General features: G+C 39.8%; 1 protein-coding gene across 1 annotated transcript in view; it reads left to right on the top strand.

The window, feature by feature from the left end:
- LRP1B (LDL receptor related protein 1B) overlaps nt 1-21,740 on the top strand; it is a 620,609-nt gene that overhangs the window by 320,761 nt on the left and 278,108 nt on the right. The window contains exons 4-6 of the mRNA XM_015635304.2: nt 9,779-9,898; nt 11,256-11,384; nt 16,855-17,112. Of these exons, the coding sequence (XP_015490790.1) occupies nt 9,779-9,898; nt 11,256-11,384; nt 16,855-17,112 (507 nt within the window). The remainder of the gene's footprint in view (nt 1-9,778; nt 9,899-11,255; nt 11,385-16,854; nt 17,113-21,740) is intronic.

Below are 21,740 nucleotides of genomic sequence, written 5' to 3'. Positions count from 1 at the left end.
ACTTGCAGCTGAATGAAGAAATGAATAAAAAGCAGTTCTTGGCCTTCTGTTGCCTTCAAGCTCAGTGCCACCGAATCAATCACACATTGCCAAAGGCTAAGGGCCCATTAGTTGGTTAAAATATAAGAAATGCAGCAAGGGAAGATGAGTCATGGTGAAATGGCAGCAAATGTTTGCCAGAGTTTGCAGTGCTGCTGCTGGCCGTGTTTTCAGCTGCTGCTCTCTTTGGTGCTCCTGGAAAAGTTGTTGCTGAGCAATCCCAGCTGGATGCCAGGTGGGGTGACACCAAATCACCAAAGATGGAATTGTGTGTGCTCTCCCAAACACTGGGACAGCAGGTTTGAGTCACAGTGATGTCCAAGGCTTTGGGATGTGATGGTTCCTGGCTCCTCTGGACCTGCACTTGTGCACAGTGACACAGATGTGAGATGGTGACACAGATGTGAGATGGTGACACAGATGTGAGATGGTGACACAGATGTGAGATGGTGACACCCCACCAGTGAGAAACACCAGGACATCACTGCCAACAGTGCCTTGAGAAGTGGCAGCTGTGAGTCATTCCAGGCACCAGCAGCAATAGACAACTTACAGTACAATTTGTCATGAATTGTTCACTTCCAATGGGACAAACATACTCCTAAAGTCAGCTTGAATCCCACCCTGCTTGCTAAAATGTAAAAAATGTAAGTGTTCATCCTCTTTAGCTGATTGAACATCTGCTTGTGAGGGAATGTATCACTTATATCACCTATTGTAGCTCCTACCACAGTCCAGGATACAAATATCTGTCTCCTTGGAATAAAAACAGTCAACAACTGAATAAGAATTTTATTTTTCCAGTGTAAGTTTTCCTTGCTACCAATTTTTAATTTTGCTTCTAACTTAAAAGCCTTTCTGTTATCCTTCACTGGTTTTGTTTGCACATAAACAACATTCACTTACTGAATCTCATGTTTGGTTCCCTGGAACCTGCTGCTATTTTTGTAATTGATTCCAAGTCCTTGGCTGAGTTTCCAGGAAGGCTCTGCCTCATGAGCCTGGGGTTTCTGCTTGGCAATTTTTTGAGGATTTTATCTGTCAAGTGTAGTTGTGTTCAAGAAGAGAAGCAATTTCTGAGGTACTACTTCCATGAAGAGGCATGAAATTGGGCACTGGGAAAAGCTATTCTAGGTGTCTTTTGTGATTTCAGAATGATTTAATTATATTTTTCCACATAACTATGAACCAAGTAAAGTAAATAAAGACACTAGCATTTTTTTTCCTTTTTTTTTCCTTTTTCTTCATCCCCCTCACCCTCAGGTATCAGTAAAAGAAAATTAATTCTCTTTTGGCCTCTCTGCAATGTTTTAAAAGTTCCACACCCTTCCCAGCTCTGTTGCACCATTATATCTACAGCACTTGATGAAGTAACAGAACAAAGAGAGTCTAAACTTGTTATTTATCTCTAAAAGTTGTTGTTCCAGAAGAAGACTGAGGCATCTTGGTGTGCCACATGGAGGGAATGTGGCATTGCCATGCTGAGGTATATCCACTTGAAGCACATTAGATGTTTTCAGCTGATCCTTGTGGGCCATTGGAGTGGGACATTCCCAGAAATCCATGTATGAAATCACAGTGTTGGTTTTGGGAGAGCTGATCCTCGTGAGGGAGTGAGATGGTTCAGTCCTCTGCAGGAGACTGAGACACTGCACATTGATGATGCTGTACTGTGAGCTGGATTCCCATAAATAAATCTGGAAAACATATAAAACCACAGGAAGTCACATTTTTTCCACTTAGAAGTCCTTGTCACCCAGTGACCAGATGAGTGGAATTGTGTTCCTGGGGAGGGGACAACCCAGGAGAGGGACCTGCCTCGTCAGGGACAGACTCCTCAACTTGGATCTCCAGAGCTGCCCCTGAGAAGCTTCCTAACATCCTTTACACAACATTCCTGAGCATTTTCTCCAGCAGAGCCTGCTCTGCTCCTGCCAGCCAATTGCTGCTCTGGTGTCCAAGCATTCCCCAGGCACTGAACTGCAATTTACTTACGAGGCTGAGAAATTGTGAGCTAATTCTGGAAATGCATTTCATACAGCTAAGTCCAGGCTACTAAAAAGCCCAGGTGATCTGTTCCTGCTGACTTCTGGACCTCTGTAGTTTATCCATCCTGCCATTCACAGACTTTGTCACTCCCAACTTTCATCTTTGGCCTTTTAACATTAGTATTGTTAGGCTTCATATCTCATTAAAGATTATTATCTGTACCTCAATGAACATGTATTCAATACAATGAAAATTCATGTGATGAATAGTATTGAAAATGCCTAAAACTATAAACAGGTTTATATAAACTTTAATGTGTATTCTTCTCATAGCTAATTTTTTTCAAATCTATATTTTCCATCCAGGTTAAAAACCAGATAAATTACTCTCTTCAGTCATGAAATCATTTACCCAGTTTGTTATAACCATGTGAGCTTTTCTTTAGCTTATGCTTGTGTATGGCAGCCAAGGTATAACTAAAACAGCAAAAGGTCAGGATAATGAGCCATTTCCACAGGTGAAGTCAATATTTCTCTACATGCCTCCTACCTGCTGATCTCATCTTTTAAAGTGTTGTGTGATGCTATGGTTGAAGAACACCACATAAAACAAATTGTTTTGAAGCTGAGCCAAATATTGTAGGTCAAGATTTAGGCAGGCAGAAATTTCAATAGCACATCCTTGAAAAATACATTTATCCATGAGCTAGGTAGGGAGATACTGTTCAGTAATGTTTTTAAGATGGTTATACTCATGTCTGAAAGGAAGTGCTGAATGTTATGGAAGATTTTATTTCCTTATTTAACCTTTGGGTTTTTTCCTTCAATATTCCTTCTCTCTGACTTCAATATGTTGAAAATTACAGCAAGAAAAGACAAAAAAAGGGGAAAAAAATCTGTCTTTTCTAAGTAATATCTTGTTACTCAGAAGCAGGCTGAACTTACTCAGCAAGATGTGCCCATTTTCACTGAACAATAATCACAGCAAGACACTTCTGGTTGTGTGCAGACTGACAAGCAGATTAAACAAGATATGTAATTTTCCTGTAATCATAAAACAGACAAACACGTTGTAATATCTATTTAAAATAACAAATTAAGTTGTTCAGTGACTGATTGCCAACACACAGACAGTGATGTGGAGAAAGATACAATAGAGGGTTGAGATGCATCAGGTGAATTTGTGAAGTACAACCCATGTGTCACCACGCTCGCCTTGAGCTGCTCTTTTCCAAGTAAAACTTCCTGCATCACTTGTTTCTGCAGGCCAAGGTTCTCCTGCTGATGGGGCTGAGCTCTGACACAGAGTATTAAGGTCATTTAAAGAAATAAATAATAACTAACTTGACAAAAAATCTGCTGCTCAGGCTTTACATGAGAGCATTGTCCTCACAGCAGTTGTTTAGGAGGGGACAAACAGCACTGCCCAGGCTCTCGAGCCTCAGGGCTGTTGACACATCACAGCCTTTCCTCCACAGGATGCACCAGTTGCTGCATCAAGGGCTCTCAGGCTGAACCAACACTGCTGGCAAAAAGGCTCCTGATGGTTGTAGTAATGGAAAAGGGTGGAGATACAGAAATCTGTTAATGCATTTTCTCCAGTAACTATTTTATGGAAAATTTAGGAGCAGCCTGGTAGCCAGGATGAAGCACCATTCTCAATCATTTCTGTCCCTCTGTTTTTAAAATATTGTTTAACACTCCAGCCTTAGAAAGAGATTTTTCCCTCAGGAGTTTGAGCACATGGAATTAGCTAATGACAGTCCTGACTTAGACATCTCAGCTGTGTGAAGGAAAAGCCTTGCAGTTATACCCAGGACTTAGAACTGGCTTTAGCTTACTGTCAGAGTTCAGGATGCAGATGTTTCTTGTTAAAAACAAGATTTTTAACTTATTCTGGGGCCTGATTACCCTGTCTGTGAAGTGTACAGGAATCCTGTGCTGCCTGATGGCTCCTGGGGCAGGGCAGCTGGGACTGGCTACAGACTTGAACTGTAAATGTCTGAGTCTTTAACATATCCCAGTTTATTTTTCTGAATGGATGGTTTATTCTAGGAGCTAATAAAAACAACATTTGAGAATTTGACTCCTTGTGCTTCTCTGCTGAGTTTGACAGAGATCACCCCCAGCAGGGCTGGAAGGGCATGAGCCTGATCTCTGATTTCCATGTTCTTTTTCTGGGGTGCATCTCCCATTTATGGGCTGACGTGTCTGACAAAGTTCATTACAGTTCTGTCTTTTTTTCTTTTATGGTAAGATATTAAAAACCAATAACATGACCAACAAATGTAAGATAAAAACATGCTGCATTATTTCAGTCCAGCAGTTGAATTCTATCAACCAAGCCATCCTTTTCTGCCAGAGAAGCAATCCATGAACCTTTATATTGTGTCTCTAGCATCAACAATAACAAACAAACAAAAAACTTAGGGTAGATTACAACAAAGTCTAATTTGTGAAAGGGTTGTTCTTCAAAAACTCAAAACATAAACCAGAAAAGAAAAAAAATAAGGCTTATGGCATATGTGTGATAAGAATAGTCTAGACATCAGTGTATGAATATTGAATCACAAAAACTGAATAATACAGAGATAAGATCAAGTAAATTTCTGAAACACAAAGCTGCTGAAAAGAATATGAATTTTTTGGGGGGAAAAGAGAATGAACAGAGTTCAATTAGAAAAACAGCCCAGTAACACTGTAAGCAAACAAGCTCTGTAAGTTTCCTTTGGGTATATTTCAGACACAAGACAAAAAAAAAAAAAAAGGATTGATCTTAGTTCCATAATGAAAACTGGTGTTTTAGCTTTAGGTAGTATGTTGCTTGAGGAACACAGTGGAGGAAGCTCCTGGGTCATATAAATGGTTTCTGGTATTTCAGGGCCCTTTCCATATGCTGGTTTTTCTTGGTCTATCATGATCCATGTCAAAAGCGAGCACTTATTTTCTGTCCCTGCTGTTCGCACTCAAAGAGGAGTTCCAGAACCTGATTATGGTAATAGCTAAGAACCTTCTCATTTTCAGCCAGAATTTATTAATGGGCAATTTATACTCATTTGTACTTCTGCCAATAGCCCTTTAGTTTAAATTGTCTCTTTCCCCGCTGTTGATCCTCTGATATATTCATAGACAGCAGTCATAATTCCTCTTCATTTTCATCCCCTGGCACCAATCAAGACGAAAATTTGCAGTCTCCCCTCAGATTGCAGCTCTCCCTTCCCCTGCTAATCCCTCAGGCTGTGATTCTGCTTAAAGCTGAGCTAATTCTCCACGTATCCATCGGGGTGTGCACAGCTGCCTGCAGCTGCCTCCTGGAAGGAAAGCACTCAGGAGCATCCTGGGGCTTGACATCAACACTTCCTCTCTGGGAAACACTTCTCCCAGTGCTCAGTGATGCATTTCCCTTTTTCCCAGGAAACACTGCACTGGTAGCTCCTGGTCACTCTCTGATGAACTATGTGACAGGATCCTTTGTTGTTTCAAATTGGGAAGTCCTGAACTGACAACAGCAGCTCTGCTTTTATCCCCCTGGTGTATTTTCTGGCACTTTCTACATGTAAACTTCAGCCAGTTTCTTTGATTTGCACCAGCTCTGTATTTTTGATGTTTATCAACATTACATAATCAGTAAATTTTAATTCACAGAGTCCTGAAAGGTTGGCAGTACACTCCAGTATATATTGTCATTATAAAAAGAGCAGGACAGGATTTATATATTACAGAAGTACATAGAAAACATATCTGGGAACCCACTGCAGCCAAAATGCTTTCCTGTCATGCAGGAGGTGTAGAAATAATGGCAGTTAAATACATTTTGCTGTGTGTGCCTCAAGTCTGCCTTCATACAGAATCACAGAAAGGTTTGGGTTGGAAGTGACCTTAAAGATCATCTCATTCCTCATCTCATCCACACCCCCTGCCAAGGCCTGGGACTTCTTCCACCAGGTGAGGCTGCTCATGGCCCCATGCAACCTGGCCTTGGTTGTTTTTCCTGTCGGGAAAGAAAAAGCTAACAGGTATATTGGTAAATCTGTTCTATCTTTTTTGACAATAGCCCACAAATAAATAAATTCTGTGTTCAGAAACTCAAAGCTCAACTGCTTTTCCCCTTCACAGAAACAGCCAAAATATCTGAGCATGAGAACCTGGTGTGAACCCTTTGTGAACCTCATGTCAGCTCAGGAGGAACTGACAAAAAGGATAGTCAGATCAATTGCTTAAACCTTTCATTAAAAAGCCATTCAGGAGAAGTTAGTTCCTTATATCATTCATCCTGAATGAACTGTGATAAGCAGTGTGTTTCATTGAGCACAGAAGGAATAAATGAAGGCAGGATTTTATTACGGCGAATTCCTGCGGGAGCAGTTTGTCCGGGAAGCTTACAGCTCCTCTGAGTCATTGTCAAAGGTATCACTTCAGGGGAGATGAGATCAGCAGCATCTTTCCCTGACTGACTACTCTCATGTGGGACCAGATGCCTGGGAGTTAGAGCAGCATGAAAGTCAGGAAGCATAAGATTGGCATGGGTGTCTTTGAGAAAGCAGGGTGGCTTTTGTGGCAGACCTGGATCACAACTTCAGAGAGTTCATGGAGATGTAGGGAAGTAAAAAATGCTGCCCTTCATGTCTCCTGTGGAAGAAAGAAAACACTGAACAAAATGACCTAAATCAGAGCTGAATGAATTGTCACTACTCCCCAGGCTTGGGGAAAGTAGATCATCCTAAAGACACTCACAGCAGCTGCTGCTGCTACCCCGTATTTCTGCAAATCTCCCAACTTGCTCTGCAGCTCCTTGTCTTGAGCTGGGGGTCTGCCAGAGAGCTGTAAAGCTCTCTCCTGTTGTTTCCTTCAGTGCAGCTCCTTCCTTTAAATCTTGCAGTAGAAATACCAGGCTTTGTCCAGCTCTGAGCTTTCTGTAGCTGTGATGAAAGTGGAAAGCTCAGTGATGCTCATTCCTCACTGCCTGTGTACTTTGTAAACCAGTTCTCGCTGAGAAGGGGAGATCAAAGTGGGTGCAGAATTTTAGAAAAGACAAGAAATGACAGTCCCTTGGCTTTTATCTCTTTAAAGGTCCTATCTGGAGCATTAAAAATATCAGTGTTCTGCTTCATGATTTTTCTTTGCCTTCTCACTTCCCAAGAAACCTGTTACAAATCTAACCAAGCCTTAAATGTATACACTGTCTTCCATAGCTTGTCCTTCAATATTTCAAACATTGCCAGAGGCAGTCAAACTCTGTTTTCTTCCAGAGGTTTTCAGAATCGGGTATTACAGCTATTACAAACTAGCTGGCAAAGTAGAAAATACATTTTCTATTTTACTGTTTAATGTTTTATTTATTAAAGGCATCTGGAAGAGGCCTTAATAATTTGCCCTAACTTTTGGTCAGTCCCGAAGGGCTCAGGCTGTTGGACTAAATGATCATTGTAGGTCCCTTTCAAATGAAATATTCTTTCCTAATCTATTACATTTTATTCTATTCTGTTTTTTTTGTAGTCTATCTATTCTTTCCCTCAACTGTTATTGTATTGTTATTGTATTTTCACTTATGGGGTCCCCCGGCAGGGTTAGAAGATCAGCAACAGAGCAAAACTTTCTGGGGCCAGAAAGTGTCTGTCATAATAAGAAAACAAAATATATTTGAAATGATCTGATGAATAATTTAAGGTAGCAGGGGAAAATGTCAGTCTGAAGTCAGAAACAAATGGCAGCTAACAGTGGTTCTTTACTGGTTTTGTAAGGGAAATGCAACAATTTGCTGTAAAAAGCCACTCACATGCTACTGCAATAACTTAAAATCAATGAAATGCAAAAGATTTTGTGAAAAAAAATCAGCAGATGGACTGCTGGGTTTTTTTTGTTTGGTCAGTTTGTTTTTGGTTAGTTTGTTGGGGATTTTTTAGTTTGTTTTTTTCCCTAAACTGGCCTCACTTTCCAATTAATTGTCACTGTTCTCCAGCTTTCCTGGCTGTGTGCAGGTCTGTTCTGGTTCAAGCTGCTGGCTGTCTGCACCCATTAAGGAAAGAGTGCAAACAAACCAAGTCCTGTTTGTGAGTCAAGCAGCTCCCATCCAGTAGCAGCTCCTGGCTGTGTAGCAGCAGACAAATATTGGAGGAAGAAAATTATAGGTGGTAGAGCATGGTTGATCCATGTTTGCTTAGAAAATGAGATGTGTGTGTTGATTTTGTTCAGATAGACACATTAAATAAACAGATGCCACCTTGTCTGGCTCCAGCTCCTTGGTGTGCAGAACCATTTTAGGGCACCTTTATGGAAGTTCCTCAGTTTACCCTCTGTGTGGGACTTGTTCTGGACAGGTGCAGCAGATTCAAGGACTGGACTAAGGACAGGAAACCAACAAAACAGCTACAGCCAAAAAAAAATATGTTATCTTCCTATGCACAGGGGCCCAAAAGGCAGAGAAATATACCAGAAACCACTGGGAAAATGGGCAGATTTAGGCAGTGTGTGGTCTATCAACCTCTGGGCTGTCTGTAGATTGAGTGGCACAGAGTTCTAGGGAATGCCCTGAGATAATCATGTGAAACCACTTTCTTCTTAGAACAGTTGCATTAGAATAAGTTGTACCTTTGTGTGCCAGCCACATCCACTTTTCTCCCAAAATTTCAGCTTTATTTTGACAGCGGCAGTCGCTCCAGAATTGAAGCTCCAGGGCTCAGATGCTGATAGAGACTCTTCTTCATATTCATGTTCATTCTACTCCCAAGTAGAACTCAATGAATAATGATCAGACAAATTAAAACTATTCACATATTAGATACAGATTTCTCTTTTTCCTTAGGTCATACCCAGTTACTTAAAGCCAGCCCTGTAGCAGAAATTTCTCTGTCCATTTGCAGGTTATTTTCTGATCCATCTGCATAGTTTTGAAAAATACCCTCAGAGCACCTCCTTAAGCTGGGTTTCTCAATCTTTTTTTTTTTTTTTTTAATTTTCCTGAAGGGAAAAAAGTGTTGCTCATTAAAATAGTGGGGATTTTTTTGATCAGCAAAATTATTGAAACATGGGACACAGCTTGAGGCTGTGAAGGGTTTGGAGCAGTTTTTGTTTGGTTTTGTGCTGTTTAATGCTGGAAAACATTACAGTCTGTATTTCTACAAGATTTCTTCAGTTGTCATCATGCCTTTTGCTGATGGTGTGTATTTAAGCAGATTCTATGAAGGATGTCTGCAGTAAGGACAAATATAATCTCCATGGGTCTATCCAGCATTACATGTCCAGTGTTAAAATATTGAGGCAGAATGTATTCCCACTGTTTGGTGTGAAGGTTTTGTGTGCATCATTAAATCAAAACAACCTCAAAAAAGTTAGAAAATCAATTGGTATGAGGAATAATAAAGACATAGATGTTGAAACATTTCTCATAATCTGAGTTTTTTATAACTGTTACCACTTCAAGATTGTTTTTGTTTTGTTTTGGTTTTTTTTCCCAATAATTGTTATGACTAACAGGCAGAAAGTAGATGTTTAAGCAGTACACCTCAATAACAAACTTGTGAGCAACTCTAGATAGAAATAAAGTGCTGATTTCTAATGTTTAACTTGCTGACCTGCAGTTTTCATAACAAGCTCTTTACAGGTTGTGTGTGTGATACATTTCCAGCTAATATAACTGGTGGTGCTGTTTCCTCCCTGAGACATGCACTCAAATATATTTCAATGTTTCTGGAGTTGGTGATCTAGGAATAACAGAAATATTTAGTGACATTTTGCTCTGTTACCATTCCCAGAGTTGCTGCCCAAGTGCCAGCAGATGGATTGCCAGTACAAATGTGCCATCACCAGGAACGGCACGTGGTGTTACTGCAGGGATGGATATGAAACAAGCAGTGACGGGAAAAGCTGCTCAGGTAAACAAGAAATTCAGTGTGACATTAACATCCAGGTGTTCTGATGGTTTCCTGCTGGCTCTCAGGGCAGGGAGCTGGTGGACAACCAGGACAGCACCATTGCCTCCTCGCCCTTCTTTGAGGGCGTTGGTCAGGCACAAACGTGAGCTTTTGGGGCAGAAAATGGGAAAGAGTGCCCCTAAAATGAGAGTCAGGACCTCCCTCCTGACTCTTTAATGCTCCTGTGCCCCAGCAGCAGCAGCTCTCCTGAAGTTACTGAAAGATCAGCTGGACTGGAGTGGTTCTAGAGCTAAAGCTGAGTTGTGTGAGCTGCTCTCTCTCCACACCTCCCCACCAGGAGAGCCTCTAAAACTTGTAGTGTTTCACCTCACAGCCATAAAGTCACACCTAGATTAAAATTTGATAAATGATTCTTCCCAAGGTCATACAGCTTAACTGAGAACCTTATTTTGGAGTAATTAATACAGACTGAAACTGTAGACTTAAACTGTAGACTGTTCTCTTCCATTTTTAAAATACATGACTTCTTCATTCTCTATCCAGGTGTTTGTTTCTTGCTTTATATTTTCTCTATTAATAATCATATTGGAGTTCTATGGCTCCATGGATGCTCTCACTACCAATCATTCCTATCTCCAACTACAAGTACTGAGCCAGATTCTTCATAAATATAATTTATTATAAGTTCTCGCTCTCTATGGTTGTCATGTTTCGTGATTAAAAATATATCTCAGGAAATAATTTAAACAGCAGTTTTTTTAGAATGTCAATTTATTACTTAAACCCTCAACCACTGTTAAATAGCATATCTTGATTTTATGGTATTATCCTTATACACTCCAGTTGAGAAAAATGTTCTTTATATTTATTAGAGGAGTATATAGTTTTTGATGTTGGATGGTGGTTTAATGGAGAAGTGGTGACAGCTCATTTAAGGAGCTGTAAGACATTGCCAGCATAAATAGGTTGAGAAGGGTAATCAATTACTTCCTCTCCTGAAATGTTGCTCCATTCATCAACCCTGATAACTAGTGATCTCCAGTACTAACAAGGACCCAAATGTCTCCCTAACATGATGTAGGCATTGAAGACTACTTGAAATAATGAAGGTTTTATCTTTAAAAAATTAAGAGCTATTGAACTTGAAAACTCCTACCCTTCTCTCTGGCTATTTGAGTGATTTCAACAGCCAACATCCCTGATAAATTCATGGTTTGGGAAGGGGAAAACAGCAAGCCTCCCACCAAAGTGATTCATGACTTAAACATCTCTCTTAGAATTCTCAGTTATATTGATTTTCTTCTTTTTTTTTTTTTCTCCCTGATGACTAAACAAGATCTTTTTAATATCCCTTTAGATGTGAATGAATGTGACACGTATGGAAGCTGCAGCCAGACGTGTGTAAATACAGATGGATCCTACACTTGCAGCTGTGTGGAGGGTTATGTACTTCAGCCCGATAACAAATCCTGCAAGGCCAAAAATAGTAAGTTTTAACATCTCTTTACCTTCCTGAAAATATTTCGTGGTTTGGTCCTGGAGGATTCATATGAAAAGACAGAGATGAGCACAGGTGAGATGAACTTTCCTTCACTCTTCTACAAAGAGCCACACAACAAGCTTAGAAAAAAACTTTTTCCCTTATTAAGGCAATACTCCGAGGGAAATATTAAAAGTTATTATCTGGATATTATTAATTAAAGCAAAATACTCAATTCAGCCAAGATTAGAAGAGTTCCCAGTTTCCCTGTTCATAAATAAATCAAAGATTTTCCTCACACAAACAAAAAAGTCTGTTTACTCTGGGAAGACAATGGAGACAGGGGAAATGATCATGAGGTAATTGTACCCTTAGGATGAAAAAAGACATGAGATTGCTTTGTCCTTGCATCATCCCAAGAGGTGAATTTCCTGATATACATATTCACATGAGGCTTTTTGTTGCTTAGTGTGTGTTTTCATTACTTCTAGTGGATTGGGTATTTGAGGAAATTAGTCAATTGTGTTTAATGAGGCAATATAATACACAGTGTTTTCTTATTCAGCATAATGAATTAACAATGCTTTTATATTAAAAACCCAAAAAAGTTCCTTAAGGAATTCTTGAATATCCACAATGCTGAAGCATATGCAGCTGAGCATGAAGCTGTGCTTATTGTATATATTTTTAAGGCTTCCTTTTTGTAACTATTTCGCCATCAGAAAATAAGTTTGGTGGTGGTTCTGAGGCTTCCTCACCTAAAGAGCATTACTAAATTACTTCCTTGATCACCACTAGGAGTTAAAGAGTATTTTCCTGCTTATATATTTTTTCTTGATCCATACATGGACATTTATTTTTAAATATCCACAGTGAAGCCTTGTGAGATAAGAAAGACCTCGCAAAGTAATTATATTTTATTATTGTTTCTCCACTACATGAAAATCGCAAATGCAATTCTAGATCAAGAAATCCTCATGGTGCAAGTAATGGGTTTGAGATGACCCTTTTAGTTTCCCTTTTTACACACAGAAAACTGGGTAACAACTGAGTTTTCTAGTTAGTTGTTGGCGTCAAGACGAAACAAATCACATTAATAAGTAACTTCTCTGTATTTTTTGCTACTTTATCATGCTTATGTGACAGAAGTTTTCACATTTTTTGGAATTTTCAGAAAGGAATCACTGCTCATTAATCAAAGAAGTCCCTGTAGGACAGTACAAACCAGGGTCATGGTGCTGCACAGAAATGAGTGTTGCCCATTACTTTTTTTGAAAAAAAAAGGTAGCTTTGGATCAGAAGAACAGAATCCAAGGAAAAAACCAAACAACAAAACAGGAACACAAGGAAGAAAGAAACCCAGCACTTAGAAAACTTATCAATTGTTGTCCTTAAAGAACCTAAAGCAAATAAGGATGGAAAAAGGGCAACCTCTCTGCTTTGTCTACATTTGGCAAAAGTAGTTGTCAAACAGATGAAGGAAATGAGCCGAGGCAGATTCAGCTCCGTGTGGAAAAGCTGTGGGAGATAAGAAGCAGCAGGAGAGGGGTGGGCTGGGCTTTCTGAGGAGCTTTCCATGTTCACACCAGAAGATCTGCTGTGAGTATGAATTACCATCCATGCTGAGATCCTGGAAACGACACATCCCGAAACACCAAGCCAGCACCATCACCAGCACCAAGCCACACCACCACCACCATCCCAGCCAGCTCTGGAGATGAACTGGGAGGTTTCTGAACACTGAGGAGCAGGAGGTGCTGAGCAGGTGACTCTTGTTGTGTCCAGGAGCCCTGCCTGGTGCTGGGGACAATGTGGTGACCCCGCAGGTCCATCAGCTCCTGCGCGGCTCAGAGCCCCTCTCAAGGCTCTCTGCACGTGTGGTGTGGAACAATGAGCAGAAACTCCTCAGAGGCTGCTCCTTGCTGCCCTTCAGGCAGCCCCAGGCTCTCCTGGGAAGGTGGTGAGGTCCCTCCCTCGTTAAATTCTGCATTTTCTTCTTCTGCACAATTAAATAACTCTGGAACTGAGAGCTTTTAGCTTCACATTCCCTTTGGGAAGGATGTTGAAATAGGTATCGAAACAGCTGGGGGCTCACTGTGGGCTTTTTCCCAGACTTTTTAAGCATATTTTCTTTTGTGAATAAAGAGGCAGTTAATGGTTTCTTCTGAGGTGAAAATGAGACAAAACACAGCTTTGCTGAACAGAATTTAAGAACTTACTTGTTTACCAAGTTTTTATGCCTAAATTGCAAAGTCTGCATGTGATGAGAAGAGTATTTAAGGAAAGAGAATGGCAGAATTGGGAATATCTAGCTGAGGAAAAGAAATTCATCTGTTTTACAAAAGTTCCTGTTATATTTCATGTCTCCAAAGCCAATCTAGAGAGAAATGCTGTATGGTAAGAAAGATTTGTCACGTAGATGAAGTGGGATTAACTGATAATGACTAAAGAAAAAAAAAACAATTCTAGCCTTAAAAAAAACAACAAAAAACCAGCCCTGTTTAACTGATTTGCAACACAATTTTCTTGTAAAATCTTGCCAATCTAAGTTTTAAACTTTAGAAATAAAACAACCCATTTGTGAGGTACATTATGGTTAAAGATCAAAAATAATGTTGAAAAGCAATTGGACAGCTCAGTATTTTTTTCATATTTTTATACAATACATATATTGGTGACAACAAAATTCTTATGGTTTACAATGCATGTAGCAAGCTGTTTGTAAACTCAGAATTCAGGAGTTTATGCCTTTCATATCATTGTGGTGGAATAAATAGAAAATGCCAGCATTTCTGAGGGGGTTTTTTTCAGATGAGCAGTCTGTTGGCAGTGCAAAACACCTTCGTTTCTGATTTGTTGTGGCATCACTTATTGATCTGTATTTTAGACAAGATAAGGTAGGAGGGAAATGCAAGTCTTTCATCTTTTCCACTACTCTATCTTAAACATAATTCAAAGGAGGATGCTTTCATTTTAGCCAAGAAGGATGAATCATAAAACTTCCCTGGATTAAAGAGCTATTCACTTCTTATCTTTCCTATAAAATGAAAAAAATAAAAATAAAAATAAAAACTTATGGAAAAATAACACACATGAAGTCCACTTGTTTGAAAAGCTGCTGTCAGCTCACTGGAACTCGCCCTAAATCTGTCCACTAAACTTTTAAGCTGTGTAGAATCTGTTTTCGAGGAACAGACAAGCAGTTTTGTGAGAGTGAAGACATGATTTTTTTTAGTATCTCCTAGTTTTCATCTGCATTATGCTATACAGTAAGCTGATTTATATATTTTTGTATGAAATTTTAATATTTTGTACAGTTTTATTATCAATATATATTATGGGTTTTTTTTTTTTTCAAATTATGAAATCAGCCTTTATCTGAGCAGCACTGAAGGATGCAGGTAATCTACCCTACTGTGAAAAACCATGATTAACTGCTTTAATCCATGGAATTATTTAATGTATTTATGCTTTAAAAATACAATTTCAAGCCCAGTAATCTAGTTTCTGTATTTTTAATGTGTAATGCTGCCTGCTGAGCAGAACCTCTTGGCAGTGCCACAGGTCCTTACAGCACCTTTGTGTGCAGCCAGGTTTGATTACAGCTGCTGCTCAAGAGGTTTGAAGCTAATTCCTTTTAAGAATTCCCTTATGTCTTAGACCCTAATACCAAAATACAACCTTTCTCTGGAGTTTAGTGAGGTATTAAATCCTCGTTACAGTTTTCAATAGGTCAGTTCAAAGAAAATATCTGGTTCTCTCTCGCAGCCCTAAACCACCTGGTGGCTTTGGAACTGCAAACAGCTCCTGTGAGCTGCCTTCTCTTTGAGGCTTTAGATAGTGCAGACTGTGGAAATATCCGGCTTAACACAAAGTATAAGAGCAAAAATCATAATAAAGGTCTTTTCACACTGCTGGTAGCTGGGGAAAGAGTGATTGAATCCAGAAGTAGGCAGTGGTGTTATTTTGTGGGGAGAGAGAAGCTGAGCACAGAGCTGCTGGATGTAAAAATAAATCCCCAGACTCAGCAGGATGCAGATGGAAACACTCCTTTTGTACCAGTCTGGAAAGTCTGGGGTGAGTGGGTGATAGGGACTGAAGTTCTTAAACCAGGCTTTCTTCTCAAGGGTAGCAAAAGTTGCTAAGAACAGGGGGAAAGAGAGATTTACAGGCACTGACTGCAAAGGGACCCACCTGGCAGATTTCAAACAAAAATTGCTTAGTGAGAACCCCCCCACACTACTTTATCTTTTAAAAAGGAAAAAAACAAACAAGACTTGAGAGCTTCACTCATGGCTTACACCACAAGGGATTGTTTTACAAAAAAAAAGTTAAATCCCTGCAGTTCTTGGATATCTTCTGAAATTCAAAGAAAAATAATGTTTGGATCTGACTGATGGATGGGTGGAAGTGAGTGTGAGGATGATGAGGACAGGCAGGGAGTTCCAAGAGCAATGCTGCAGAGGTGTGGATTTACTAATGTTCATGTGGGATTTACTGGAGAGGGATGAGATGTGTAACAAGACAGAACATAAATTATGGAATGAGAAGGAATAGATAAAGAGTAAATGAAATCCATGTTAGAAAAAATAGACACTATAAGTTTTCAAGATGTTTAAATAAAAGCAGATATTGGCACAGAATTGAACACCTACTGCTTTGAGTGAGACCACTGAGCATTAGACTCACTGAAGTATTCTTTTCTCTCTAATCAGACCTGCTGATGAAGTAGCATTTGTCAAATCCTTTTATTTATGCCATTCTTTTTCACCATTTAGACATCTGGAACTGCTTAGTGAAAATTTGAGATTCCATTAGGTGGAATGTTGATTGAAAGTGCTGTATGTCAATGCAGTGTTCAAACATTGATGCATTACTTTGAAAACAAGCAGATTACATTGGGGTGAGAGCTCCTGATGTGGCAACACAATTTTTTATTTTTTTTTTTTCAAATATGCCTGAAACTGCAGATTTTCTATGCTTTAAGTTTTCACTGCACTGGATTTTTTCTTAAATTTCTTTAAGCAGCACTCACTCCTCAGATTTTGTCCTATTTTATAGACTTTCATATGAAAAGCATCTTACAATTTCATGAGTCTTCATAAGTTCTGCAGGTTTTCCTGGCCTTAATTCTTTTTGAAATGCCGGTAATCTGGATAGAGATAATTTGCATAAGTTGTATTTCATTTTATGACTTAGGCATGAAAAATGTTGCAATAATGATACTTGGAATTAAACAGAGTCTGTGGGGCTGAGGTAATTAATTTTCTTTAATGATGTGAACCATTGCAACAGCAGGATAAAATAGACTAATAATTGGGAATATATGATAGTTATGAAAATAAAAAACAAAACCAATTTATTACATATCTTAAAACGAGCAGGTAAGAACATTAAAAACTACATTAAAACCTAAAAGATAAATATGAAATATACAGCCTGTTAATCCTTTAAACTCTCTTCACTTCGCTTTCAGAGCCTGCTGATAGACCTCCTCTTCTTCTGGTGGCAAGCTCTGAAAGCATTGAGGTTTTGTACCTGAATGGCAGCAGAATGTCAGGCCGGAGCCCCGTGAAGGGATCTGCAGTGGTGAGCCTGGACTACAGCTACAGAGAGGACAGCCTGTGCTGGGTGGAGGCACGAGATCTCTCCAGCCAGCTCAAGTGCTCCAAGATCTCCAGAGCTGGGACCTTACCAGGGGAGTGGACAATAAACATCGCCCAGCACCTTCACAGTAAGTGTTTGGCAGTGTTTTACAGAACACTGCTGTCTGAGCCTGCAGAAGTGCTCTTGGGCACTGTTGGAAACAGTCCTGAGGAGTTAAATATTGCAGCTCACACTGAAGTGACTTTACGGTTTTTCTCTCATATATTCACCCTCAGCTGCAGTGTTTGTATCTCTTCAAAGGTTTTTAAGATGTGTGGTTTTATAGGCTGACTGTAATGTGTGCAAGTTACAAATCCAGCAGTGCAATGGAAGAAGAAAAGTAAAAGGTTTCTTTTTCTCTGGCAAAATAGTGCTGCATAAAGCTCAAGAGTCATTCTCTGCTTTTGGGACAATACTAACAATGAAACAGAATCATATTTAGCACACCAAATACCACAGGTATGACACTTCTTAAAAGAAAACCAAAATATTTCCTGACTTACTGGAAACAAACTGCTGCTTCTATTCTTTTTAAAATTAAAGAAATAAATTTAAAAATCCCTAAAGTCACCACACTGAATCAGACTTTGCATTATAACATTTTTCCTCAGTCAGCTTTTCAATTTTTGGGACAGTTACCTTATGAGGATGATATTCATCCACAGATATATCAATGCCTTAAGTTTTAGTTTTCCTGTTATCTAGATTCTGTACCACATTGGTACATAACTCTGAACTTCATACAAAGTGTTAGCAAGGTCTCCTCACAGTGTAGTCAGACAAAACAATCCTGTTTCAGCCCAACAACCAAGGACACCACTGCAATTTCAGGCCAAAAAAGTATAATCAGTGAATTGAGGAGAGCAGTGTGGGAGGATGGGAGTGCATCACCTGAAGCTGTAATTGCACAATTAATCCCAATATGGAAATGGACCAAAATGTAAAATATTGTGAAAACTCATGCCCCATTGTCCATTTTGGGTGGAGTCTGTGCTCCTGTGCTGCCCAAGATGTGTTCTTTAAAGGTCTTTTAATAAATCCCTACTTTATTCCTTTAGCACTGTCTGGCCTCTGTTCCAGATAGCCTCTCAAGGCATCAACATTAGCATGTGAACACACTGCAAAATATCATGCAGTGAAAAAATAAAGGGATTTTCTTTGTCTTTCACAGAGATGGTTTAAAGTTTGATCTAAACCTTGGAAAAATCTTTTTAAGATGACATGTGCATCAAAGAATATCTCTGAAAGGAACTCAAACCCTCTGACCACAGGTTCAGAAATATTCAAATCACAAATTTGATTATAACTCTTTAAGGTGCAAAAGTGATAAATTCTTCATTGAGATTGTGCTTTGGACTATCAAGGTCGCTGTTGTCAGTTGTGCTCATTGATGCAGGGCAAGAGTTGGGTTTTTTAACATATTTTTCTAATTTTATATGTCTTAGAATAATTATTTGAATTTTAAAAAATATCTCTAAAAACAGGATTAGGATTTTGGGGGTCTTTTCATTCACCACTCATTGTGTGTATTCTACTTTTAGTGAACACCTTATCCTAGACATAAATATATTTGTTTGCAGGATTTTTTTTTTGTCTTTCTTCTTGTGTCCTCTATTCAGTTGTGGGTTTTTTTCAGAGGGATTTTAAGTGTATTTTAGAGGGCTTTTTATACTTTAGATATCAAAGTACCCTAAAGATCACAGCGGCATTATTTCATCATGCATTTCCAATTCACCCAGCCATGATATTTTGTTTTCCTTTTAGCAAGAAAAATCAAATTAACCACAGTCCTGGGCAAAACGTGCTTTGTATTGAACTGTGTGTGTGTGTTCTGTCACTTGTTTGCAGCATCAGGGTGGACCTGAGCACTGTGGCTTGTGCCACCCCCTCCCCTGCATCCCTGTCCCTCTGTTCCCTGCATGACAAGAGCATTTCTGATCCTGTGCTGTCCAGTTCTGCATCGCTGCATCTGTTTGCAAAATCGAGGCCCTGGGATGGGTTTGAAATGAATACAGTGCCTGGAATTAATGAGCTGCTCATTTTTCATAGTGCCAGCACACACCAGCTTGTGGTCTCTAATGTTCTTCTCAAACTTCGTGGTAATCATTCAATCTTGTTTAGATGAAGAATAATAATTCCCTTGGACATGGGCTGACTGCAGATACTTGCTTTGACTCCTTTGATTTTGATTTGGGAAATGGTGCTCAGGGACTTAAAAAAACCCAAAACTTTGCTGGGATCTCTGCCTGATAAAATCCTGCAGATTTAGCTGTGGGAGTGTTTCTTCCCAAGCACACACATCCACAGACACTTGTGTTGTGTTGTTCAGTGGAGCAGCAGCAATCCCCACAGTGTGGGCATGTCTCCTCAGAGGAAGAGGCAGCATGAAACTTGTTTTTGTCCACCTAATTAGGATCTTCTAGACACCCCATGAGTTATTCCTGCTAGGACATGGCAGGAATCTCATGTTGCTCCACCTGGTATTATTGTGGCTGCTGCAAAACAGAGTTTTAATTTTAAATTCCTCCTTTTCTTAGCTCCACCTTCTGTTACCTATCAGGCCATCTCTGCTGTTTTCTCTTCATCATACAGCACTACACCTGATGAGGCAAATTAATTTTGTAACTCTTTGTCAAGGAAAATGTTTTCAACTGTAATTGCATTCTCTGCCAGCTCAAGACAAATTAATGGTCATGGCCATGGGTGATTCACATAAAATTGTACATTCTGTACTTCATAAGAACCCTTTCTTTGTGTTTGTGTTGTGTTTGTGTTTTGTTAAATTGGTAATTCCTAAAGTACTAAGGAAAAATAAAAAAAGAAAAAAGACCATAAAAAGTTTTCTTAGCAGTGTTTGTGGAATATATCTTTTTTGTTACAATCTTCTAATCATTTTGTTAGTGAAAAAAAAATCTGCATTTGATACAAAAAGTGCTAGAAAAGTCAGTTATACAAAGTGATTGGGACTGCTTGAAGTGGATTTATTCAAAGTGTTTGCTTCAGTGAAGGCAAGTAAGTCTTGTAGTTAGGAACAAAGAATATAGATCATCTTTAAAGATGAAAGTCTATATCTAGGAAAGCTGGGACTATGAAAATGACTTCGTTTTCATGATGGGTCATACAGCACCAGCTCCAGGTACTGAACATAAGCTTTGGATTCACAAAGGAAAGGAAATTACAGTCCTTTAGTTTCTATCAGTCACACTCAGATGAGTCCAATGTGACTTGACTTTGGTGAGGATGTGTCCCAGATGGATGGAATCAGGTCCTTTGAAGCACTGGGTAACTTGGTTTGAGTCTTATTCTGCAGAGGGGGAAGGCTGAGGAGAGGCTGATCCTGCACTTGGATGTTTTTTGCTCTGGGAGAACAGGGTGCAGCTCCAGAGATGCTCCCTTGTGCTTAGTAATTAGGCTAATTTCCCTCTTGAATAATTTATTATCTCAGGGTTTGTTAGTTTTATCCTCTTACATAAGGACAGCTTTCTGCACACACAGAGATATCAGCACAGGCATTTTGGTATCAGCCAAGGCCAGGCATTGTCATGTTGTTTCATCTTTGTCTTAAAAAGAAGAAGTTTTTGGAAGAGAAGCAGGGAAGCTGGGAATCTTCCTCTTGGGAAAGATTTATGCAGGCAGTATTTGAGCCAGATGGGCTTTTAGGGGTGATTCTCCTGTAAAAAAGGCTTGTGCAAGCTCTGTCCATGGTAACAGGGATGCTCCTCCTCACAATGAGCTCACAGCCCACTTCAGTGAGTACAGTGAGGCTTTCAGGAACAACCATTTCTTTAAACTGATATCTCTCCCAAACTAATGAAAAATCTTTCTAATGGCATGGATGTAGAAAATCTCCCAATTTTCTGCTCTTTCAAAGCCATGATGTGCAATCTTACATTAAAGTTTTGTGTGTGGCAGCTGAGAGGTGGCCAGAGCAGCATCCTCTGCATGCAAGAATCCCCTTCTTCCTCATTTCAGGAGGCATTTTGTGTCTTCATCATTACAAGCACCAAGAACCTTTCATGCTCTACAAACCAGCACCAGGCAGCACAGCCTGGGTTTTAGCTGCTATTCTTCTGCAGAATATAACAAAATCTCTTCTGGGATGATGCTTCAAGAGCATGATATTTTCTGCTTGGCTGGTGTTTGATTCAGGTTTTCTTGGCACTGGGTTATCTCAGCATACCACAACCAAAGCTGCAGTGCCTGTGCTCAGCTTTGCCACCTGTGTTTGTGCCACAGCTGATCACACCTCACCTGGGAAGGGCCACAGGCTTTTCCCTTGGCAGCTCTGTTTGGACAGGACAGCTCTGGATGAAAAGAAACATCTTGTTTCCTCTGTAGTAATTCAGTTTTTACCTGCCAAGGTTGGGAGCAGGGGGTGGGTATGGAGGGGCTGGAGTCTCTGGAGGGAAAGGGGTTTGCATCTCTGCTTGTGGGACCCTGAACCTTCTACTCAATCTGCTGAGCACAAGACAGGCTTTTTGGAACTCCCATTTTTGGGATGTGAGTGCAGTGAAGAACATCAGACAGGAGCCCAGGGAATCTGACCATGATCCAGGAGGGTCTGTTTGGGTACATTCCTGTTTCCTTCCCTGGTTTTTGTCCCCCTAATGGCTCCTCCACCTCCTGGCCTAAACCATTCTCAGGAGTGGTTATCCATAAGCACTGCTGTGTTCAGAGTAGCTGCAGTAATTTCACTCGGCATGGCTGAGGCTCAGT

Source organism: Parus major, chromosome 7, assembly GCF_001522545.3.
Source record: "Parus major isolate Abel chromosome 7, Parus_major1.1, whole genome shotgun sequence".
Lineage (NCBI taxonomy): Eukaryota > Metazoa > Chordata > Aves > Passeriformes > Paridae > Parus > Parus major.
This window is presented reverse-complemented; position numbering and strand designations above follow the sequence as displayed.